The sequence below is a fragment of the Solea solea genome, chromosome 1 (genome assembly GCF_958295425.1).
Source record: "Solea solea chromosome 1, fSolSol10.1, whole genome shotgun sequence".
In the NCBI taxonomy this organism is placed as follows: Eukaryota; Metazoa; Chordata; class Actinopteri; order Pleuronectiformes; family Soleidae; genus Solea; species Solea solea.
This window is the reverse complement of record NC_081134.1, coordinates 2,661,090-2,685,606: the sequence shown is the minus strand read 5'-3', so window position 1 is coordinate 2,685,606 and position 24,517 is coordinate 2,661,090. Positions and strand designations below refer to the sequence as shown.

Below are 24,517 nucleotides of genomic sequence, written 5' to 3'. Positions count from 1 at the left end.
CACACACACACACAGCAGGGAAAAAAAGAATGTATAGAACAAAAAAAATAGAGGAGGAAAGCTCCATCTGGTGATGATATCAACATCCGCCAAATGTACGCGCCGCTCGACATGAGATAAGATTTATAAGGAGATCAAACAGATGAAACTATATTTCTTTATCCGAGTGAATCACAGTTTTAATTCAGCGTTTGATCTTTGAGATTAGATTAAAAATCCTAAATCAGATATTTTAAAAAGCTCAAGAGAGATGAATGTTAAAACAGTCGCTTCATGTGGTTTTATACTGCAGATGACAATAGATGGGTCGATGTAACAGCCCAATCAGAAACAGTGCATATTTTAAAATAAAGAATTTTAGATTATTATTATTATAATTATATTTTTTCTAGATTTCTAGTGCAAGTTAGGCTAGAAAGTCAGTGCTGAGTCATAATGTGGACATTCTCTGTGAGTTATCGGTGGTACAGTCAGACAATGTTTTTGTCTGGCTCCATATTTAGACTGTGGTCACTATTGTATTACAGAAAAACTGTCTGCAAACATTTCACTGATACTATCAATAGCAACATATTTGGGATTTGCCCCATTTTATAAATCCATGACACAACTTCCTTCCTTCAAAAAGTCTTTGCCTCTAAGTTGTAACTAAAGACGAATCCATTGGAAACATGAAACAACATGAAGGTCAGAGGACAAAGGTCGTTTAGTGTCCTCTGGGTACCAAACCACAAACGTAAGTCAAACCAGTTTTATGATGTGTACAGTTTACAGCCATGGTTCTCAAACTGTGGTTCATCTGGTGGTACTTGTTTGCAAGTTTTGTGTGTGCATGGGTTTTCTCCGGGTTCTCAATATGGGGATTAGGTAAATGGGACACTCTATATTAACCGTAGGTGTGAGAGTGGATGGTTGAATGGTGGTTTGTCGCTATATGTGGAGGAGGATAAAGTGGTAGAAAATGGATAGAAACCGGGGTATGTGATCATAGTGGAGCTGAGGAACTTTTACTGGAGTGTGTAGACGTGTGTAGTCACCTTATCTCTCGCTCCATCTTAATCTAATTTCACTACACCAGTGTGTGAAGTATATGTGAGGAAGAGGAGGATGATGAGAGAGCAAATTATCTTCTTGAGAATAAATCTGCCTCCCGTGAAAAGCTCGGCCTATTTACACCACTGTATTTTAATGTTAAAATAAAGTCAAGTCAGATGACATCAGAACCATCCTCACTTCCTCCACCACCACCATCAGCACCACCACCATCATGGCTCATGCAGCTGCTCACCCTCGTCCTCGTGTCCCGGGGGGAGGTTCCTCTCACGGATGGTGTAGTTGGCGGAGAATCCCTCTTTGGCGATGGCGCTGTCAGTCGTGATGGTCATGGACAGGATGCCGGTGTAGGAGATCACACGGCCCGGTGAGGTCTGTCCACAGTATCTGCCAATGTGGGGGCCCACTGTGGAACAGAGACAAAAGGAGAACGTCAGCGACAATTACTCGTTATTCTTTCACTGCCTTTTACTTTTACACTGACTTTGAGCTTTTTAAGCAGTTGTAAAGTTTGAATGAGTTAGAGTTATTTCTGCACACACGCTAGTTAGTTATTATTTATTTATTTATCTGCTTTCCAGTATCCATCCATCTGAGGTGAGAACACGAAAGCGATCTCCAGTGTCTCACCTCTCATCAGTGATGTGACGCAGAGACAGGAATAAAGGTGAGATGACAGGTAACACAGACACCTCATCTCCCCGTGTTGTATCGACACTTATTGTCCAAACACTCTTTTATTATCCAGTTAGTTTTCACATTCACAGCTTTGAATCCTGGAAGTTCAATTAAAAACTCTAAATAAAATCCGTCCGATAAAGAATAAAAGAGATTTAAAGTTAGTTAAAGCCATAATGTAAATGTGAAAGCCTCTCTGGGTTTATCTTTCATGAAAGAACATGCGGAGCTTTGCTCCACACTCACATGTAATGATAAAACAGAGAGAAGCACAAACTGGGGCTCAAATCTCCTGTAACAACATGATTGTCTTCTTTATGAGCAGTGAACAGCGACAGGCTGAACGCCGACGTCTCTGCCTGCCCACAGTTTGCTGCTCATTTCATCCTGTCCTTATCAGTGGGAGACAAAGCCGCGCTCACTGCGCCTTCTGTTTCATGGCGATACTCTGATATCTGAAGCCTCTCCACGACTAAAGGAGGGAACGTTCGCTTCAGAACGAAATTATAGATATTACACTTTTTTTTACCAAGATTTCCAGCCTTGGGGCGAATAACGTGATAGCAGAGGAGTCTGGTGGATTAAATTTATCAGTTACAGTTTCAAGTATGTGTCTGTGAATCTGTGACAGATTACACTGCGGTTTGTACGGTGGCCTTGAGATGACATGTTCTGTGTTTCCACTTGTTGTGCAACTTTTCCCTCACATGGTGTTGAATGGTGTCATTTTGAACATGACCCTTGTTTTTTGTTTTTTTTTGGAAAAAAACTTTTCAGGTTTTGCACATGTTTATGTTTAATGTGCACAGACTGGAACCGAGCTGGAGCTCTAGGTCACAAAATATGGAGCTGTGAAAATAAAAAATGATGCTTAAAGGATCCTCTGATAATTCTTAATCCCACTGAAAGCCGCTGATCACATATGTTAACCAGCTGACTCATCGCTGTCGTATACGCAAACACACACACACACACACTGATTTCCATTACTTCAGAGTTACATTAATTTCCTGGAGATTAACCTTAACTATAATTGCTACTGACCTAATCCTAACCCTGACACTGACCTTAATCTAACTTTAAAACATGTCTTCACCTTAAAATGTAGTAATAGTATGCATAATGTGACTGTATAAACAGAATTAGGTCCCCACAACATAAGGAATACCAGACACACACACACACACACACACAATATTAGGGCCCAAGCGCTCACACAGTGATGTGAGGGACCTATTGGAATTCTTATTTTCTTCTGAAATTATCATATTTTCGAGGTATTAAACGTTGGGGAAAATGGACAAAAATTGGCACCCAAATCAGAACCAGTGAAACATTTTGATAAAATATGCAGAATATGTAAAAGTGGTGCAAAATGGCTCAGTAGCGCCCCAAAAGGTGACTCCTGGTAGCACAAAGCTGAGACTAAGTTGCACCAAATTGTATAAAACTTGGTGGAAAACATGTAACAGCCTAAGACGATTGGCACCATGGCCTCAACTCAACAGGAAGTCGGCCATTTTGAATCTGGTGTTCATTTTGGCGATTTGTACATTTTATAAATGAAATTATTCGCCTGAGCATGATAATCATACCGACATAAAAAAACAAACATCATTTTGTGCTGAACACATCAAAGATGAAAAGTTACCAAAAAGTCTTGCATATTAAAAGGGGTGTGACCGCAGAAACCGGAATTTGGCGAATTTCAACCATCTGCCACGAAACAGGAAGTGCCCTGTAACTTCGCCGAACTTTGACCGATCTGCTCGAAACTTCGTACACGAGCCAAGACACCGACCCTGAACACGTCTACCAACACTTGCTGTAGTAGATATGTCTGGGAATCCTGTTCATGATGTACTTGTATTACAAGTTAAGCATTTTGTTTAATAAAATCTGCTGGAGCTGTTTCACACAGTTTTCAAGTATTTCATTCATATTAAGTGAGATTAAATATGGTTTTCTTCTTCTTTTCTTCTTCTGTTTTGCTCTTCACTGACAATAAGTGTTTTCACTTAGTGAATTACTGACTTAATGTAAAATACCGTCTTTATTATGTTCAATACAAAACAATAAAACAAATAAAATTACACTGAACGTCTTTATCGTTTATTTTCTCTTTGAACTTTAATCAAAGTGTGTCTGCTGTTTACGACAAGTATGTTTTTGATAAAACGATGAAAAGAACGTTCTGCAGAAACACTCGCTAGTTATGATATTCATGAGACCCTTTTTTATTTTACCACATCTATCAGAACAAAAATGAAAAACGGGGGGAATAATAACAATAAACAGTTGGTTGTTTGTGAAAAACAGAATTCAAACATAAAACCCTTGATATTTGTTTGTTGGATTACATCCCGTAAGAGGAGCTGACACCTCCTCTGTGAAGACATGATTTGCATCAGCAGCAGTGCATGCTGGGAGACGTTTGAACATTTTTTGGAAAGCGTTTGATGGGATTAAAAAAAAAGAAAGAAGAAGACATCCTGGTCTTCACCTTGCTGCAGTGATGCTTTGTTATCTGCACTGACTCACACTTTCACTCAGCAAACACAGGAACACAAGGCCCACCACACATCATTACACGTGCATTCATGCAAACACACACACACAGATCATGTGTTCATGTTCCCTGGCACGTCTTTAAAGTGAGCCATTGTCCGTGTACCTGTGCCAGTCCCTCTGTCCCTCCCTTCCTCCTGCCAGTCTCCAGGATTGAGACAAAGCTGTGGGCACAGCAGTGAGTGTCGTGGGCATCCTGTCAGCCGCGCACAGGTACGCAGCGCTCGCCATTATGTTCACGCCGTGCGGATAATTAGACAACAATGGAAGCTGAGGAGCGGAGGAGGAAGAGGAGCTCATGTGTCCATCACTTGTGTGTGTGTGAGAGAGAGGGAGGAACAATGAGCACGCTGTGAAGATGTATTCATTCACCAGTGAGTGAATGAGTGAGTGAGTACTGGGCTTCCTGTTCTGGCAATGTCTGAAAATGACATCAGGAAACTCCACAGTTTTCCTTTTCTGCCCCTGCTTTCTTCATCCCTCATCTTCATCAACTTTTTTTCTCCCGCGTCTCCATCTCTCCACCTGCAGGGGAGCCATCCATCCATCCTTTCTTCCCCTCCCTCTCACCTCAGGCAGGGCTACGTCTGTATCTCTGTCAGGGAAAAGGCTGCGCTCATCCTTCTTCTCTCATCCCTCCCTCCCTCCCTCCCTCCACCATCTTCACCCTTCATGTTCGCTCCTTCATCTTCCACAAAAATCCAATTTCTTCTTGCCGCCTCCATGTCTCCTACGTTTATTTGCAGCTTCATATTCTGTGTTGATGACATTTTTCTTCTTCTTCACCGCTGCATCTTTGTGTTGTATCCATTTTTCTTTTTAGTATATTTGACGGTCATTTCTAACGCGATGTAAGAAAGTGTGTTGATGTGACAGCCGCTTGAGTTAAAATGCACCTTCATCAAATGTTTATGAAAGTTGAAAATTGTAAAATGTTTTTTTTTTTCTTTATGATCACCATCATGCTCGTGTATGAGCAGAAATGGAAATTATGAATATTTCCAAGTGGTAACATTAGACTTCTGCCGCCTTTAAAGAGACAGTTCAGGTTTACTGAAGCGTAGATTAATGATGTTCTGACACATTTATCTGTAATATCTGACTCTTATATATTGTAATATTTTTAACATTCTGGTTCAGCTGTCTACCTACCCACTTACCCTTCCATCCTTCCTTCCTTCCTTCCTTCCTAGCTAGCTACCTACCTACATATCCATCTATTCTACCAACCTATCCATCAATCTTACCTACCTATCTATCTACCTACCTACCTACCCATCTATCCTACCTATCTTACCTACATATCTTCCCATCTATCCTACCGACCTAGTCATCTATCCTACCTACCTACCTACCTACCTACCTACCTTCCTTCCTTCCTAGCTAGCTACCTACCTACATATCCATCTATTCGACCAACCTATCCATCTATCCTACCTACCTACCTACCTACCCATCGATTCTATCTACCTAGTCATCTATCCTACCTACCTAGTCATCTATCCTACCTACCTACCTACCTATCCATCGATCTTACCTACCTACCTACCTATCTTACCATCTATCCTACCTACCTACCTAGAACCAGTAGCATGGTCTCAATGAAATCACGTAGAGACACTGATTTAAGTCACTAATACAATCTAATCACCTAATAGAATCTGCAGCTGTTTATGTCGACGCGTTCTTAAGAATATTAAGAATATTTTATATTTGGCAATGATCTGAAATATTACCCACCATAAATTTAAGCTGGTGTAGATTTTCTAGATTAGACACAAGTGTTTCCCTGTATCTCTCGCTGTCAGCCATGTTTTCACTGACAGTGGACTTGTTGGGTTCGAGGCATCACGATATAATAAATCAGCGCCTGGTATAACCAGACTTTAAAGACCCTGAACCCTGATCACGTTAAGATATTCCTTCACTCATAATCCACCCTCAACATTCCACACATTATTTCCTCATATGACGGGAATCCTCTCCTCACCTGCGGGGAATCCGTCCCAGATCTCCAGCCAGTCGAATCTGCAGAGGGCGCCCGGTGGCGGTGTGGTGTCGGGCTCCATGTCGAAGCTGTCAAACTCTACCACGATCTCCGACATCTTGGGGGCGAAGATCATAAAGGTGCAGTCCAGGTTGTTGGGGTATTTCTCAGGGAAGCCCGGCGTCTTGATGACTCCCCGGGGAGCTGTGAAGTTTCTGGAGCATTCTGGACCTGCGAGGGCAAGAGGAGGAGGAGGAGGAGGAGGAGGAGGAGACACAGATGAGGTTTTTAAAATGTCACTGTATGTTTGGACAGAGCGAACCGTCAGAGGTCAGAGGTCATGGCCCTTTCTCTCATTACTGTCACTTTGAATTGAACTTTTCTTGCCGGAAAGTGAAAAATATACGTCATTGTTGCATTGATTTTTTCTTTTCAAAATAAAAGCACTTAGCTTTGCAATGCTACTCTAGGAATATGATTTAAATCCCAACTTAATGAGACTTTGGTGCCTGATAAAGTTTGCACTTTATTCTGTTTTGTATTAATATACTGACGTTTTTGTGCGCCGTTGCTAAAAACAGTACAGACATTGTAGAAATGCACAGGCAAACTGAAATAAAGTGTTGGCTTCTTTTTGAAGTTTTTAACTTTTAGTGTCCCAAAGCACTTTTACAGCTGTGACCTCTGTGCAGAGTGTTTTTTATGTCATGTTATACGAGACACTTTGAAATAAATGAAGAAGAAATTCAAGGGGGAAAAAAAGCACATGAAACTATATTTATTTCCATTTTTCTGAAGTGCTAATGAGAATAAAGACATTAAAGCAACAGCGCAGCAATAATAAAACCACTTCACTGTTTCATGACAACAACACACTCAACACACTAATACCATCTCTGTTGTGATGGTTTCCTCCTTGTTAGAGCCGGTTGTGTCTGTGTTGTGACTGTAGTGACATGATGGTGTTTACATGGACAACAAGCATCAACACACACAAACACACACACACACACACACACACACACACACACACACACACACACACAGAACAGACGAAGACAAGCTGAAAGGAAACGTATCGCCACCAGAACAAGTTGATAAATCAGTGAAGAAAACGTCACATGATGTGATGTAAAAATGTCAAAATAAAGACGAGGTTGAAGTGAAATTACAACCTGTTATTCACTTTCTTTGTTTTGAAAGTCAGTTCAAATAGATATAGAAAGCCTTTATATTCATTATACAGTGTACAACTATATTTAAAAAGCTTGCTGATATATGTATTTAAATATATACTCTTTTATTCATGAGATTTACATTAACACATAAAACTACATGATTTTAAGAGAAAAAGCAAATATAAAAACATCAGAGACAAAAAAAACATTGTGAGCTGCTGTTTTACAATGCCTGACAATTATGTGTAATTTATCACACTTTCATTCATGCGTTCACACATCCAGTCACACCATGCAGTGTTGAAATCATCAGCTGTGGTGTGTTTACATTCTTGTGTTCATCCTCATGTTGTCGTGCGGCGCCGTGTCGTTAATTATGATCCGAGTTACGGTGGAAAAAAGTGAAGACGAAGCTTCTTGTGTGACATGAATGTCACATGAAATGAGGCGATAAATCCGTTTTATATTACATCATAAAGCTCAGATTCATCCAGTGTGTAAAAAATGAAGTGAAATCATTCTCATTTGGCAGAAATTTAAGATAAAATGAGGATACTTCTGTATTTTACTTTGTTATTTATATTTCTAGCAGCTTTTACTTTTACTCGTTATTACCAAATAAAATCAGAAGAAGAAGAGTTGGTATTATGGTCTGTATTTATATAGAGCTTTTCTAGTCTTGATGAGCTGCTTTACACTACAGTTTTCACACATTCATACGCTGCATCATAGGGTTAAGTGTCTTTGACACATAACCCATATAGCAGAGCCAGGAATTTAACCCACAACCATTCCAGTTGAAAGACAGCTCCCCCTACCACTGAGACACCTAACGCCTCACTTTTGTAATACTTTTACTTCTTAAACTTAAGTACATTTTATGTCAGAAAATGACTTTTGATACTTAAAAAATGATGTAAAATAGCATCACAAATGTCGCCATTGCTGGAATTTGACGGAATATTGTGATACAATTTTACCGCCCAGACTGAACAGTTGTTGTTTTCCCCACACAGTTGGACTTTTTCCACTTGAGTGACTGACACTTGCCTCCTGACCAGACTTGAAGCTGAAGTGGCCTCCAGGTCATTTGAGTTTGAGACCCCTGACCTAGAAAGAGCATTTATTAGTTTTATGTATCTCGAGCAGGGTTCAGCTTTAACGAGGGCGGCATTTAGACCATCATTTAGACCACCAATTGAAGCATCTATTGAGTTTTGATGTGAACTGAAGGCTATTCAGCTGCAACTTGCAATAAATGCCAAATTTCACACACTGTACCTTTAACAGTCCTTTGTGACACATTCTTCTATAAAAAGCAAAACCAATGCCAGAAATATGAGATGAGAGTCACATGGTCCTCGTGATTACAGGATAACGACATGAATGACAAAAATTCAGTCATGTGACTCGAACGCATCCTGAGAAGAGCACAAACAGAGCAGCTGGCCAACATGGCGGCTCTTGTGTCTTTGCTGTTTCCCCCACAGTCACATCGTCGCTGTCACTGCTGCTCATGTAAAAATCTCAGCGTGGGCTCGCATCGCTGCTCACGCCTCACTCGTAAATGTGACACGAGCGAGGTTACAGGACGGTGACTGGTCGCTGCAGGAGGAGGAGGAGGAGGAGGAGGAGGAGGAGGTGTGAATGAGGGTCAGGGACTCCTCAGAGGCAGAGACACACAGAGTGTGTGTGTGTGTGTGTGTGTGAGTGAGTGTTGGGGGTGAGAGTGTCTTGTGTTGCCAGACCAGATGTGACCTGCATGTTATCTGAGCATGCCTATAAACAAGAACACACAGAGGTTTGCACAGCTATTCTTCTTAGGACTCTGCATTGACTTCCATTCATTTGGACAGCCTGAACAAAGCATTATCCCTAAACCTTAACCATAACCAGTTAACCATAACCAGTTAACGCCTGCCCCACACGCAACAAACTTTGTAACTGATTTCAGGGATGTTTTGTGCTGAGAAATGCAAAAAAACCTGAAAAGACAGAATCCACTGGGCTTCTACAAGTTACAATAATAATATAATAAAATGAAAATATCAATAAATGAGTCCTTTATCAGTCTCGCAGGGGGAAATTCCTTCTCTGCATCCTCGACTAGAAACCTTCCTAGGATTAGAAGCAGCGCCTGGGGAGCGATGATGGGGGTTGGGTCTCTTGCTCAGGGGTAACCCAGCCCTTTTTTGACCTGGTGGGGACTTGAATTAGCAACCGTCCGGTTACAAGCCAAGTTCCCTTTCCACTCGTCCACGGACTGCCCATGGGCTGTTACGATTCTAAACAAAAGTTTGCAACATCCGTTTCCCGGTCGACTCGCTCTCAGAGGTTATCGCAGGATTCTGCTCACGCCCCCAATCGCAAAAGTCATAAAAACCTCAAACATGTTTAATACTTACGATTTGAAATACTCTAATGACATCTGTTAATCCCTCACACTACAGGATCATTTTGGCCAGATAATCTGTTTAAATCCCACCCACAATTGTCGGAAGAGTCAGAACGGGACCGAAATCTGACCCATTATAACCTTAACTTAACTTAACTTAACTTAACCACAAGTCAAATCTTAGCTCTCAACTTGATCAGTTCTGCCTCATTGGGACCCAGTTTTGGTCTCCCATAAGGACTATTGTGTTCCTGACAAACCTAACTAACCCTAACCACAAAAGGTCCTGAAGAGGTAACATATACAAGAACACACCCCCACACACACATGCTGTGGACTCCTCCCTGTTGACACAGGTGGTGTCATTAACAGGCCGACATGATGAATGATGTGAACGGATGAGCGGTGAAGGGATGCGTCGGGCTTCGATGCTGCTCAGCTGGCACACTTTCCTTTGTTTGTGTGTGTGTGTGTGTGTGTGTGTGTGCAGATAGAAAATTATGATTATATTGTACGCCCATCAGAAATAGGTCAGAATGTGGATCAGGAGTAGGAGTGGGTCGTCCACTCACCAGAGTGTCTGAGGTTTGATCCCCGGAGCCTCCGGTTCATGTGAACGTGTCCTTGGTGAACACTAATTAGTCTGTGAATGATATGTAATGTAAAAGAAATGTGCGGCATGAATGTGTGTGTGTGTGTGAATGAGAAAAATCTGTACTATCAGGCCTTTAGCTGGCTGGTTATTGAGGTCTCAAGAGAGGAGAGCCGCGGAGGCAGAGTCGCTGTAGCTTCACATGTGAACACAAGCTCCAGCCTAAAGTGGGTCACCTGGAGGAGGGACCCGGAACACCTGCTGATTCCTGGAACATCACTGACGATGTGTCCACCAGTATCAGGGCAGAGTGTGTTTGCACAAACGGAGCGTTACCTGGAAACCATCAGACAAGCTTTTCTTTTCAGGCAATCTAAAAATAAACATAAACATTGGGACGCACATTCATCCCAAAATAAAGACCGACACCTACTTGGCGAAGAAAATGTCGCAAAACGTGAAATGAGGAGATTCAGATAAAACCTGTTTTTACAGTTTAACAGGTCAACCCTTCTGTAACAGGGTTTGGCATGTGTAGTGTGTGGCAATCTGTCCGGGGTGTGACCCCGAACTTGATAACTTTCACTTTCCATATCCGGCAGTTATTCAACCAATCCTGAACGGTTGAATAACTGCCGGATATGGAAAGTGAAAGTTATCAAGTTATGAATTAGCTGTGGTTCTCAAACCGTGGTCATTTGTGCGCGTTTGTGCGTGACCAGCGGTCGTCCTCTGACGCGTTTCCGCTTTTTGTATTTTGTCACAAACTAAAACCGTTCACATCTCATCCGTCACTGGCCAAATCCCGTGTCCATCCGTCTTTGTGCTTCTTTCATGTTTCTTTTTTCTTTTTTCATCAACAACCCTTCAATCAACTGAAGCGGCTTGAAGAAAAGAAGACGAAAAAAAGAAAAAGAAAAGCCTCCGCCTCCCCCGCGTCCGCCGCCTGAACCGCTGAGACATGTGTTTCTGGTTTGAAAAGCTGCACTAAACGCAGAGAGTTGGTTCAAATATAGTGACAGGACGCTGCAGCGGCCTCACACGGCTATCGTTTATGAATGATGTGTGTTGTGTGGTCAGCAGAGGGTGGAGCTATGGTGCTGGTGGTTGTGGTTATAAGAGACGGATGCAGCCCCAGCGCTCATTAGGCCAGAGATTTGCAAACCACAGCCGAGCTCTATCTTTAATACCAAACAGAGGCTTGTCATCTGAACGAGGAGTGCGGTTTTTTTATGCTGGAGCTTTGGGATTTTCTCATAGTAATGACATATGTGTGTGTGTGTGTGTGTGTGTGTGAGACAGAGAGAGAGAGACAAGGCAAAAGAAGCACTTTCTCATCTGCCACCTCTTTGGCCCAGTTCAGACTTGATATAAATATCCATCCTGAGAGATCACGTCGCAAGGTCACAACGCTAAGTACATCTGTTCACAAATGATATTGGGATGCGTCCTGAATGTGTCGCCGGTGACCAACGTCACTGCTGTGTGACGATCAGTGCGCATAACATAAAGAAACCAACAAACGTGCACTGAAGAGTGTGGAAACAATTCCAGATGGGACGTAAAGGCCCATTTATACTCTGTTTATCATCCGCTTTACGTCTTTCCCTCAAACGTTATCTCCCGTCACTCAACCTACTGACGCAATATTTCCTCTAGGGGGCACTTCTGAGTACGAAGTAGTGAAAGGGGAATATTATTTATTGGTGCTGCCAATTAGAGAGATCAATGACGAGCGGGATTTTCCGTGTTTCAGCCGAGACTTTTGACAACTTGCTTCACCGGATCAAAACGAGTCAAACATGCCAGTGAGTGAAGCCAAGCGCCTGGAAGTCACTCTCCGTCAGCAAGCTCTGGCAGCCAGTGGTACCGTTATAGACCAGGGGTGTCAAACATACGGCCCGCAGGCCAGATCCAGCCCACAGGATTCATTTGTTTCTACTACTACTACTACTAATAATAATAATAATAATGTGAAATACTATATTTTTCAGTTCCTGATACTGTGATCTGTAAGAAGTTGTAATGCGAGCATGTAAATGGTAAACTTAGGCGTAATATTGTTGAAATTGCACTTATTTTCCTCAATAAATTTCAGGTTGTTTTGTAAATTAAATGTGAAACTAAACAATGGGAAAAAATGGTTGTTAATGAGTTAATATGCTGGAGCTCCAATTGCTGTGTATGTGGCCCCTGCATTATAATGACTTAGACACCAGTCATTATTGACTCTTCTTCGTTGTTTTCCTGACTGACTGGACTATTGACTCTATACTGCCCCCACAGTTTCCAGTGGTATATAACTAGAGTGTGTGTTTTCAACTCATAGTTCCAGGAACCAGAAATCAATATAATTGCAGAATTACGCTCAATACAAACACAGTCTGAGATTCAAAATAATGTGACGATTGAAGGTTTAACTATTTTACCATTGAAGAACAAAAACAGCGAGAGACACAGAGACACAGAGAGAGAGACACAGAGGTCTCCACAGTGTTTGTAACCACCTCCATTTAGCAGCCGGTTTCAAATATGCTGCTCTGACTGTAATGGATTTTAAATGTGGCGAGAGGGAAGGTGGCAGCCTGGCAGGGGGAATTACCTGAGTGACCACAAGAGCTGTTTTTAACTTGTTAGACGGTGGAGGAGCTGTATTGAGGCCAACACACACACACACACACACACACACACAAACACAATACACATGCTGCCCTAGTTTCAGAGCATCCATCTCATCTGCAGGTCACTCCCGTTGCCTCCAAGGACAAACAGCCCATTAGCTAAATGAGCCTGGGGTCCCGTGCACCTGTCGTGTCACACACACAAACGCATCAGTGCGTACGCGAGGAAACACAGAGCACGCGGCGGCGCTAAACAAACAAGACACGGCGGCTACACGTGCACAGCCCAGTCTCCACGATTACACACTATGTTCCTATAACTGACGTGCATGTATAGTATGGTTATATATATATATATATACTGTATATAGTATAATACTAGTATATAGTAGTGTAGTATGTCTATATGACTCTTTTCACACATGCACTGATGACATTTTGTGTCACCTGAAAGAAAACATCATGGTTTTACTTTATCATCAGCATCATCCCCTCCACTGAGACAATGGAGAGGACGGTAACCATGGACGTCTGCCGGCACCCAAACACGTGCTCGAAGAACACGAGGTGAAACAGCAACGAGGGTAAGACTGCAATGGACTGTGAGATCAAGCGCTCGCTAAACTGACGCCGACCCTCGTTGGCTGTGAACGATGTGGAGATATGGACCAAAATATTGTTTCTGTGTAAGAATCTCTACGTTATCTCCTGAGAAATGCACAGACATGGAGAAAACATCTCCATCCTGCACTGAGTATGACTACTTCATCAGATCTGCAACAAAATGGAATGGTTTCTCCACCCTCGCACCATGAATTTTTTAAGGAAATCACGTCAGGCTGCAACAGAAACAACAAATGGACATTTGAACACCTTTTTTTTTATTTTTTTATTATTCTATTAAAACTGGGAAAAAATAATCAATCATATGAGTGAATCTAGTTTACCAATATTTCTTGAAATTAAATAAATAAAAAATTATTAAAAAAAAATATAAAATATGCTTCATAAAAGATATATAAGATATATAAGATTCATAAAACCTTTCCCTTTTAATAGTGATCAAAAATCTTTCTTTCCATTTTCAAGAAACAAATGTGTCGAGGAGCAGTTTCTTCTCCTCCTTCAAAGCTGATACCTTGTTGACCTACTTTCAGAGCTAATACACGGCTTTTCTGAAAACATCCCGTCATTCATCAGTCACATTGTGCAGCCTGATAATAAAAGCTGATCCAAGCAGACTTTAAAGTTTCTTGGTGCGAGAAGTTCTTCTCTCTCCTCCCGAGTGCAGTGAATGCAGGAGCTCCAGAGTGAATTGTGCCTCTAACTGTGCCTGTATTACTCCCTCACTTCTCATTTAAGTACAAAGGAGCACTTGCCTATCTATTTTTCATTGTGCAAAACAGGACTTTTCAACATAACATCCACCCTGGGATTGTTATTCCTGGATCCTGTGATTCTCTGAATAGTTATTGCTCTCTGGGGGTGAAAACAAAAAAAAAAAAGAGAGAGAGAGAAATCTAACGTCAACACATGTTCTGTTTTTATCTGATTTATCTCCAGTCTCCACTGGTGGCAAATCAAGTGGTCACAGGAGACTTGCTGTTTTGGCGACCGCTCAAGTGGACCCAAGAGGGAAGCGCAAATACAGATGTAGGACACGGGAGCAAGGTTCCTTCCTTGACAGGCGCTGTTTATGTAAGACTATCCTTCTGGCATCCTGTCCCAGCTGGGAATCACTGCTGCTCCATTGGAATTGTGGGTCTTTGAGTTTGTTTGGCCTGAGGCTCAGAGGTCAGTGCACCAGAGGTTCTTCTCTTCAACTGTGTGGACGACCTTGGCCAACATTGGTGCGTGCCTTTAGGAACACTTTTAGCCCCGTTATCTTCTCAGAAAGGTTATTTGAGGGGAACGGGTGAGAGTTTAAGCAAACAACCGAGAAATCATAAAAGCTTCTGGCCTCACTTTTAACCCTCCTCCGGTGTTCAGTCTATTCTGACCCATTTTTTAACAGCAAGTATAAATATTGTGTTTTTCGACATATTGCCACAAGAGCTCCTGATATCCTCCACAATAAGCATCTGAGCGAATGAAATTGCTTTTCCTGGTCAAGAAAATGACCACCATAGGAAATGAATAGAAAACAACGATATTATGTTCGTTCAACAGATGGAAAACATTCACGTACGCTCACAAACACATCCTCAAGCCCACACCCTGTCACCACGGGTGGGCTGTGGACAATGAAATAAGGGAGGGTTCAAGGAACCGCAGAGGAACGTTGGACTTGTGTCCTCTGTTCATCAGAAACACTCCACCTCAACAAAACTACCGAAAAACAAACGCTTACACGTTTTCTCTTCTCAGATTTCCAAGTTATAGCTCTTTGCTTTTTTAGAAAAAAAGAGATCTTTGGTCTTCAATACCCACACAAATATGTAATCTAGAACACGAGATGCAGTGATGGTTCAACTGTTGACAAAGCAACAGTCTAAGTAATAGATGAATGTTTTGAAAAGGAGAGATAAATGGATGATAATTGGTTTAAATAGTTGTGAAATAATGTTTGACACATGCTGGAGCTTTGGAGCTCTGACACTACAAATGTGCTTCTGCCAAAAACAACAGCTATAAACATGTCATCATTCATTTATAAAGTTCAGGACACACACACACACACACAGAATCCAGAAGCGGTGCAGGAGTCTACTTCTCTCTCAGGTCATTTGATTTTCATTAAGATTATTATGAAACGATTGATCAAAAATGCTCAGAATGTGTTGCTGTAAACTGCACGATCCCTATCCAATGAAATACAAGACAGTCAAATGATGACTGTCTTGTAATGACCTACACTATAGAAATATTTAATCATAATAATTAGAATAACGTGGTTAAATAGCTGATTTTCTTTTCCCTTTATGACCAGCGGTAAAACTCAAATAAACACAAAAAACAACAACGCTGAGGCCAATTAGTCCAATGTTTTTCAAACTGTGCCTGAGCCTTTTCCAGCAAAGTTCCCACATCTCAGCAAATATTATAACTATTCATAAGAATGAATAGAATGAACAGAGAGGGCTGTAATAAAAGTGAATTTGCCCGTATCTGTTACTATTCCCCTCCTGAAACGCCTGAAATATGTAAAACGGCTACAAAGAGTTCATTGTGGATTCTTTTTCCTCAGGTGTAGGTGGTGATGTGCGACACTGATCCAAAAGGCTGCAGCACACGGCGGAGTCGTGTGGAAACTTGGCTTTACTACGCACAGCTGAATTTAAATTGGCTGTTTTCCACAAGGCGACTCATCACTTTCAGCGCAGGGTGTGGAAAACAGCAGAGCGACTGCAGCAAACCACCTCTGTCCCTGGTTTAGGGTTTTTCGCTGACGCAGGGACACTCCGACGGTCGTAGAGGGAAACCACCGACAGAAATCACACGATAACGAAATCAAAACGAATAGAGGACTGAAAACTGACTGAAACTATGACGAAAGCTATTACCCATACATTCATTTTCCTCATGAAACTGTAAAAACGCTAAAAAGAGCAGACGCTTTCATGAAAAACAAGATACTTTGTAGACTACGAGGAGCGACAACCACCAGAAAACTACTTGAAACGATGACATTTGTTCTCGTTGAGTCATCCTGACAAAGTGTTCATTTCATCTTACGATGACGGACGAAACATAGCAATACCACCGGAAATCGTGGGGGCAGTATAGAGCTAATCAGTCAGGAAAACAACGAAGAAGAGGCTTTACACGGCGTTTAAAAATGCCAAAAGTGTTTCAAAGAGACGGTGTGTGGATTTATATCCGTCTACAGCAGAGGTGTCAAACTCAGTCTATATCAGATCAGCACAAGAAAAGAACCTCTTCAATCTACGCAATGTTTGTTGATGCCTGCAACTTGGTGCTCGGCACTGCCCTCTAGAGGAAGTATTGTGTTGACGTCCATACAAGCTAGAGTGGCTAAATAAAAAAAGGTTGCAGACACTGGAATCAACACTAGAAATGGACCATGGACCAACACCGACCTGTCTTGAAGACCTCGTAGCGAACAGAGAATCCAGCTCCGTGTGTCTCGTAGTCGGAGACAAACTTGATGAGCAGTTGGCCGCCGCTGGAGATGATCGGCGACGGCGCGATCTTCCCGCAGAACTTTCCCAGCATGGGCGAAAGCTCGTCCCCGCCGTTATAAACCTCCACGTAGTCGTACCTGTGAGGAGGGGAGAGGGGAAACGGGTTAAGTTGCGTCTGAGTTGTGGAAAAGTACCTTATGTTTACATGAACACGAGCTCGTAATTGATTCTTTTAAATTAACCTTTTGCCAGCGGATTATTGAGCGCCGCAGTTTGTGCCTCCGCGGTGTTTTATTGCAGACACTTTGCTCGAATGTACACAGCTGCTGAACACATGCATGAGTAATCGCTGTTTCTGACTGGGCCTAATTTAAAACTGCTCCGAGCGAGCCCAACTTGATTAGTGGCGATGCAATTTTAAAGAGGTATTCCGCTAATTTTAACACATGTGAAAGTCAGTTTACAAGAGTGCAGATGTTAAACAGGAAGCCGGGGTTACAGATTAGGAGCATGGGGGGGGATTGGAGTCTTTCTTTCTTATTTACACATCGTCTTTACATTCTTTTTACAGGTGAATGATACATTTTTATCATAAAATGTACATAACTTCATGATAAATCAATGCAGTAGCCAGAATGTTTTTCCTCCATTGCACAGGTAAAGGAAAGAGAAGAATGGGACAGTAATATTATAACTGCCATAAAATATGTTTATATCTGCAAACACAGATGCAGGTTATCTATACGTCTGTGAAAGTCCCACATTGACTGATTTTAGAATGAGGCTGGGCTCCATTTATTATTAAAAACCAATCTGGTCGAGCTGACCAGGTTTGATATCTGAAATCTGGACGCAGCAGCACCGAGATGTACAGTACATTCAATCTCAAAATCCAAACCTATATCTATCTATCTATCTATCTATCTATCTATATAGACAGATATATAGATATAGATATATACATCTCTATATATATACATATACTGTATATATAAATATGTATATATGAGAATGTGAGGAACACGTTTGTCAAATGTCTCCAGCTTGTGTGTCACCTAATAATCTGACCCTACAATTCTTCGATCCACGTCCGCGAGCTTGAGGAGTTTGAGGTGACAGACGATGTTGTGTGTGTAAGACAACAGGAGCTCCGTCTAAGTAGGTGTGGGCCGCGAGAATAAAGAAAAACATTGGATGTGACAGAGCAGAGATGAGTGCGGTGGTGAGACGGGCAGGAGCAGAGAGTGAGTGAGGCGGCGATAAAAGAGATATGAAGACGCGGCACTGTGAGTCTCCTGCGGATCCCAGCGAAGGACTTCATCAGTCTCGCTTTACCGCGTGGACCTCCCACCATCGCTGCAGGACCTCATCCTTTTACCAGCTGACACACCCCTGTCCGCCCACGATGAACTTCACAACATCTCAAGAGTGTGTTTTGAATGTGTGTGTGTGTGTTTGTTGTTGTACGTTGTGTAAAAACGCATTTTAGTAACTCAGAAGTGAAGGTTTTTGTGGATATAGCTGTCAATCTTCTTCTTCTTAAATTCTTATTATAATCCTTTTCTTATTCTTATTATCATTTATTTCATTTTCTACACACCCTGGTACAGTAGTACTTCTGATTTTCCTTCAAGTACCACCAGAGGAAGCTCGTACCACAGTACCACAGATTGAGAACCATGGCTCTAAACTCACAAAATGCTACAGAATCCATTTTTTCCTGTGACATTAAATCCACAACAGTCAGAATCCACTGCAGGAACAAACACCCTCTCTTCCAAGTCAGGTATAAAACACTTTTTGCTTTTTTTTTCTGCAGCACAGTAAGACACAGCTGAGCGCGTCACACACACACACACACACAGGGTCGATATCCGGGCCTTGTTCAAAGTAACCGGGAAATGTACAGAATTAATGCGAAGTAGCAGCTGCAACAAGACGCCAATTTCACCTTTTACCACAAAAATAATTCCAGTTCTAAATTGACATTGAACAGCCCACATGCGCACAATCAGCATTCATGTCAGGAGCTCTCTGATGCTGAACTCATGACATGATCTCTACATGTCGGTGGTCTGTGTCCACTGCTCTGCATCAATGTTTCTATGGTCAAAATCGCTGGTTCAGTGCATGCTGTGCTACAGCTGGAGCAGAAAAGATGGAAACACCTGTAGGTTTCCCACGGAGGCTCCAGCTCCACCAGACAGTCTGATGATTTTCCTTATCACTAACAACGTTAGCAGGGCAGACACAAAGATCGTCAGATGGTGAATTTCAAAGAGTCTCTTTTTTTTCCCTCTCCTCTTCAGTTCAATCTCCAACACACATCAGACATCAAAGGCTTAGAACTTTGTTAAATGGACACGTCTACAGTGTCTATCTGGTCATTTGATATTTCTTTGACATATTTGATCAACAAACTATATGTTTTGGAATGTGAAAAATGTCTTTCTTGGACGTTTGTCTTTGTTAAGACAGTTTATACTGGAAATGGAGACAGGACATGTGGGTAACAGAGGGATGGAATTGGCCTGCAAACCAACCAGAACTGAACCATGGACTACGCAGTCATATTATTCTTTTTATTAGAATCACCACATGGCATGACATCCCTACATCTGCAAAATGTGGAACTATTGAAGTTTATTTTTACCAGATAAAGCAGAATCTTTTAAAGGGTCATGGGAGTGCTGGCGTCAATCGCAGCTGACAACTGGACCGGTCACCAGGACCAACCGGCAGAGACAAACACACATTTTTGCGCCTCAATTTAGATCACAGTAAACCCAAACTTAATTCACACGACTGTGGACGCAGGGCGGTCTCGTCAGGCTGGGATTCAAACTGCCAAACACCCTGTTGTGTGTTGCCACCGTCAAATTCCATTTGATCTATACAAATTCTCGATTCACCGCCAGCAACGTCATCGGCAGGATAAACCAAATGTAATGTAAAACACATTTCTGAGGATGTGGTTGTGTTATTGCTTCTCTTTCTCGTAGAACAGCATGTAGGCTGTTGTCTGCCGCCGTTGGCAGACAGAGTCTCCCGTCGTCTGCAAGACCTCGATGTCATTGAATGTCAGCCAATCGTCTGCAGAGCCTCCTGAAGTCTTTCTTTGTGTGCCGTCACAGACGTAATGTCCAGAGGCAGGTGTGCTGCCCAGATGGCTGATGATGCTGACCAGCGAGTACCTGGTCTTTTGGTTGTTGGTGCCACTGAAATCGAGATTCACCTCCAGCTCCCGTGAGACAAGCACGGGGTGGTCCAGTTTAATCTCACTGTAGGATGGAGAAAATGCGAACCTCTTTAACTGGACGATCAACACATTTGGTAGGGTTGAGAATGAAAAACACTGTGTTGACTTCACGGCACCACACTCGCATTTATATTCCAGGTGGCTCCCTTTAAGGTGCTCCTCCAGACAGTCGCTCACTGAGCCTCCAGGGACCAGGTCTAGGGAGAGGTAGCTATAGTCCTCCTCTTTGGTTGAATGGTGAGCACATTCTGTGCAGGTCCTTGTGTTCAACATCTGGAAGGCAAAGTGAGCTGTAATGGGGCAGGTGTAAGTCATGCCTATGGTGTGCGCTGCCATTTGGAGCTTGATTGATTGGGTCCTCATTATCTCCAGGACACAGCTGAGGAACTCATGAGCGTCCTTCTGATGACCATCCTCAAACTCTGCGTTATATTTAGCAACAATGTCTTTGAAGGCAGCCAGGGCGTACATCTTCTCCATCTCGTTCTGAGAGTAGCGGCAGCATTCAACCTCCACAAACCCGTTCATGATTTTACAGTTCGGGAAGTGACGCCAAACCCCCTCCTGGTTGTGGACCTCCTGCATGAAAGGTGTCAAGGTGAGGAGGCCTTGCAGAGTGGAGTTCATGTAACAAGTCTGCTGCAGGTTAGGGAACCCGAGGCAAAGGAGCTCCTTGCAGTCATCTTGTTCCATGTAGATGTGTTGTTTTACTTGTGTGGTCCTAGATGCGGTCGGCTTCGGTCGCCTTTTACATTGAAATTGGCGATTGAATCTTGATTTTCTCATTGAAGTCCATTTAGTTAACCATGGCTCAGCCCGCAGGTGCCTACTACGATCGGCTGAGTGGGATTGCCATTTTGAAGAGCTGTTAGCCTCGACACCATCTGCAGGGTTGTTGTCCTCGCTGCTGGATAAGTCGGCGTAAGCCTCACTCATGTTAAAATCAACAATCTCCATTAAATAATGAACTGAGAAAATGTTCTGTTCTGTTCTGTGTCCTCTCTCATTTATTGGCTGTTGTCCAGGGTATATCAGCAAGTGGTTCAGACGGTCCTTTGATCCGTTGGTCCTTTGATCCTTTGATCCTTTGGTCATTTGATCCTTTGATGTCAGTTGTCCTTTGATTACACAACTCATACAAGTGGGTGGAGCTACAGGAGGGTGGTTCTAAATGTGAAGACTAATATGGTGCTGGTTTAAGTGTATTGATGTTAATTTAAATACTCTAATTGGAACAATGTTTGCCCAATGTTGCTTGACCACACCAAAGTATGACTTCTATATTAAAACGAGATTTATTGAAAATTCAAGAATCAATTTGAGCCAAACTTGTCAAACCATCAGCTCAAAACCTTTAGACTCACCATTTACTATCACATATTACAGTGTTTCACAAACTTTTTAACCATGACTATCTGATTGTGCTGTCTTTTTTATTTAAAAACATAAAAAAAAATTATAATAACGGGGAGAAAACAATAGGACCTTGGTGTCCGTCGACAAGCTCGGGCCATGATTATCACAGCGCTGTTTAAGCAGCCGTGTACAGTGCAGTCTGTTCACACGGGTTATGTATCTGCAGCACTGACAGCTCAGGGCATAAACAATGTTCTCCGTGTTGAAATGGAGGTATTTGAGCCGGAAGAGTTTAAACAACACGAGCTGTTCTTTCCTTCTCTGACTTTTTCCCTTCTCCTCCGTGTGTTTGCAGGCGGCTTTACATGGCCACCGAGAAAAGCACTCTAAGTGCTCGATTGTAAAGTCTTAGTGCCGACAGTGATGGCATTTTTATTCAGCGCATCAAACTCCCTCCTCACACCACCTCCCCTTCTCACAGCGCTGTGTCTTACAGAGGCTCATAAAAGAAGAACTATAGGCTGAGGTGTGTGTGTGTGTGTGTGTGTGTGTGTGCATACAGATGGCTACACTCACTCACTCTCTCAGTGGCTGCAGCCAGTCCTGGAGGCAGTCTGTGTTTACAGAGACAGGTCATTTAATGAAGTGGGTCTTTCTCTTCACACTCTAGTTAAGGAGGAGAGTCTCTCCGTCTGCAGCCCTGCAGCCTCCTTTCCATCCCCTCATATCACTCATTAACCACACCAGCTATTTATGCCCTCAAAATGCAGCTGTCCGTAGCGAATGCCTTGCTCAAGGGCAAAACAGTCGCCACTCTATCCGGGCCGCCCATGAGCAGATGTTTGAAATTAACATTTTACGCTATTAACTGGCAACTGTACCAGGAGTGAGGAGAACAGTGTGTCCAAGTGGACTAAATGAAAGGTTCAAAAGATAGAATAATATTATTTCTATATATATTATAAATCTGGTCAAATTCTAAGTCTGGAACAAATGAATGTATGTGTGTTTTTAATGAAAAACGGGTGAATTATGCAACTCTGTATCTCTGTATCTTAAAAACTTACCCCATGATTATTATTTTTTTTAATTGGCTGATTTTAATGAGGAAAAACCCTTGAGAAAATGAAATGCAATTATGTTGTTTTATTTGCACCTGGGCTGCAGGTGCTGCTCAGTTATGAACATTTTTCCTTCAACTAGAAGCTACATTTTACAGTGCAGCCACAATAATCGAGATTGTATCAACTAAAGATGCATCACGTCAAGAACTATACTTAGTTCAGTAAATTTTAATCTTTATAATACAGAAAAAATATGGATAAGAAAATTCATATAGTTACAAAATAAACTTGTAAGGGTGAATGACCAATGGTAAGGGGGTATATGAGTGAGTGAGTGTCCCGTTGCCTTCATGCTCCCGCCAGGCTCCACCCCTCACCTGGATGTTTCAGACATTCTCCTGCTGTTGTGAATGGATCTGACCCAGAGAATCACCCACTGCATTCTCCACATGTGAAAGGCAACCTCTGGAAAATGTCAGAACCCAGTCTTCCAGGCTGTTTCCATAGTTGATGTCTGAAAAACGGCTCGTGACACAGTGGAAATCGCTGGAACGAGTGAGTCGCATGTACAAAAACTTCCCCGCGTCACTGAACTCCGAGCGCAGGCAATTATATTTCAGGCTGCACGCAAAAACAACATCATTCCAGCAAAAATAATAATAAAAAACACAAATTAAGACGCCACAATGTTTTTCCACACAGTTTAAGTAATCTTCAATACGGTAAATACACTGCAGTAACCAATGAGCAATAATGCCAGTGTAGCCTGATTTAAAACAAATGAGGATGTGGTGGATTACGACCTAAAATAAATAAGATCCAGACGGAGAAGGGGAATTTTCACACAGCCCTGCATTCCTTTCCAAGCTACTGGAGTACTGAGCTACGAGGAGACACCCCCACCCTGCTCCACTCACACACCGCAGCTCATTAACATGCTCCCTGTGTTGTGGTATGCTGTCCCCCCCCATGCCTGACTGTGTAATATACACCTAGAAGGAAATACATGGGCATTTATCAGCTGAACGTGTGAGGTTGTGTGAAATTCACCTCCTGCAAAGCAAAGCTAAAAACTAAATGACTCAGTGTTTCAGCAGACCATCGTTTCCTCTGTCCATCACTTGTTCCATGCAGCTCTCCCTTCATCTGGATCTCTGCTAACACAGTCTGTGCTCCGCCTTCCTCTGCAGACATTAAAGGATTCTTCCAAAGTCCTGCACTCCTCTGTAAACCAAGCGGCTTTAAATAAACATTCCACTTCGGCGGCAGCCAGACCAAATTTTCAGAGGTTAAAATTTGATCAAGTACTGCAATAAAGTCTGCCATGATTGCCCAGACTAAGCCTGAACGACTGTCGGAAAATATGCTGCATGTAGTTTTACACTCAGGCAAGATGTCTAATTTCTGAACTGTAACAAGTAACTGAAATGCATTATTGCAATAAGGTGAGTGTGGGTGCAAAAAGGAGTTTACCTTGATTTTGTAATAGCTTAAGCTCATGTGCATGGCACATTGCCTCTCACTGGCTCGTTCAGTGATACATCTGTCTAACTTTGACCGATGTCTCTTGCATTTCTTGTCCTAAGAACGTCAAAGTGAGCTCTGCACACACTGGTGCCTTTGGTAAGTCAACCGGCCAGGTTATGTGATCCATAATTGGGCAGACGGACAGATGTGCCTT

At 42.4% G+C, this 24,517-nt stretch overlaps 1 protein-coding gene across 1 annotated transcript in view; it reads right to left on the bottom strand.

Moving 5' to 3' along the window:
• LOC131462432 (neuropilin-1a-like) overlaps positions 1-24,517 on the bottom strand; it is a 79,636-nt gene that overhangs the window by 35,053 nt on the left and 20,066 nt on the right. Inside the window, exons 3-5 of the mRNA XM_058633659.1 lie at positions 17,113-17,294; positions 6,290-6,517; positions 1,289-1,459 (exon numbers count right to left, since the gene is read on the bottom strand). Of these exons, the coding sequence (XP_058489642.1) occupies positions 1,289-1,459; positions 6,290-6,517; positions 17,113-17,294 (581 nt within the window). The remainder of the gene's footprint in view (positions 1-1,288; positions 1,460-6,289; positions 6,518-17,112; positions 17,295-24,517) is intronic.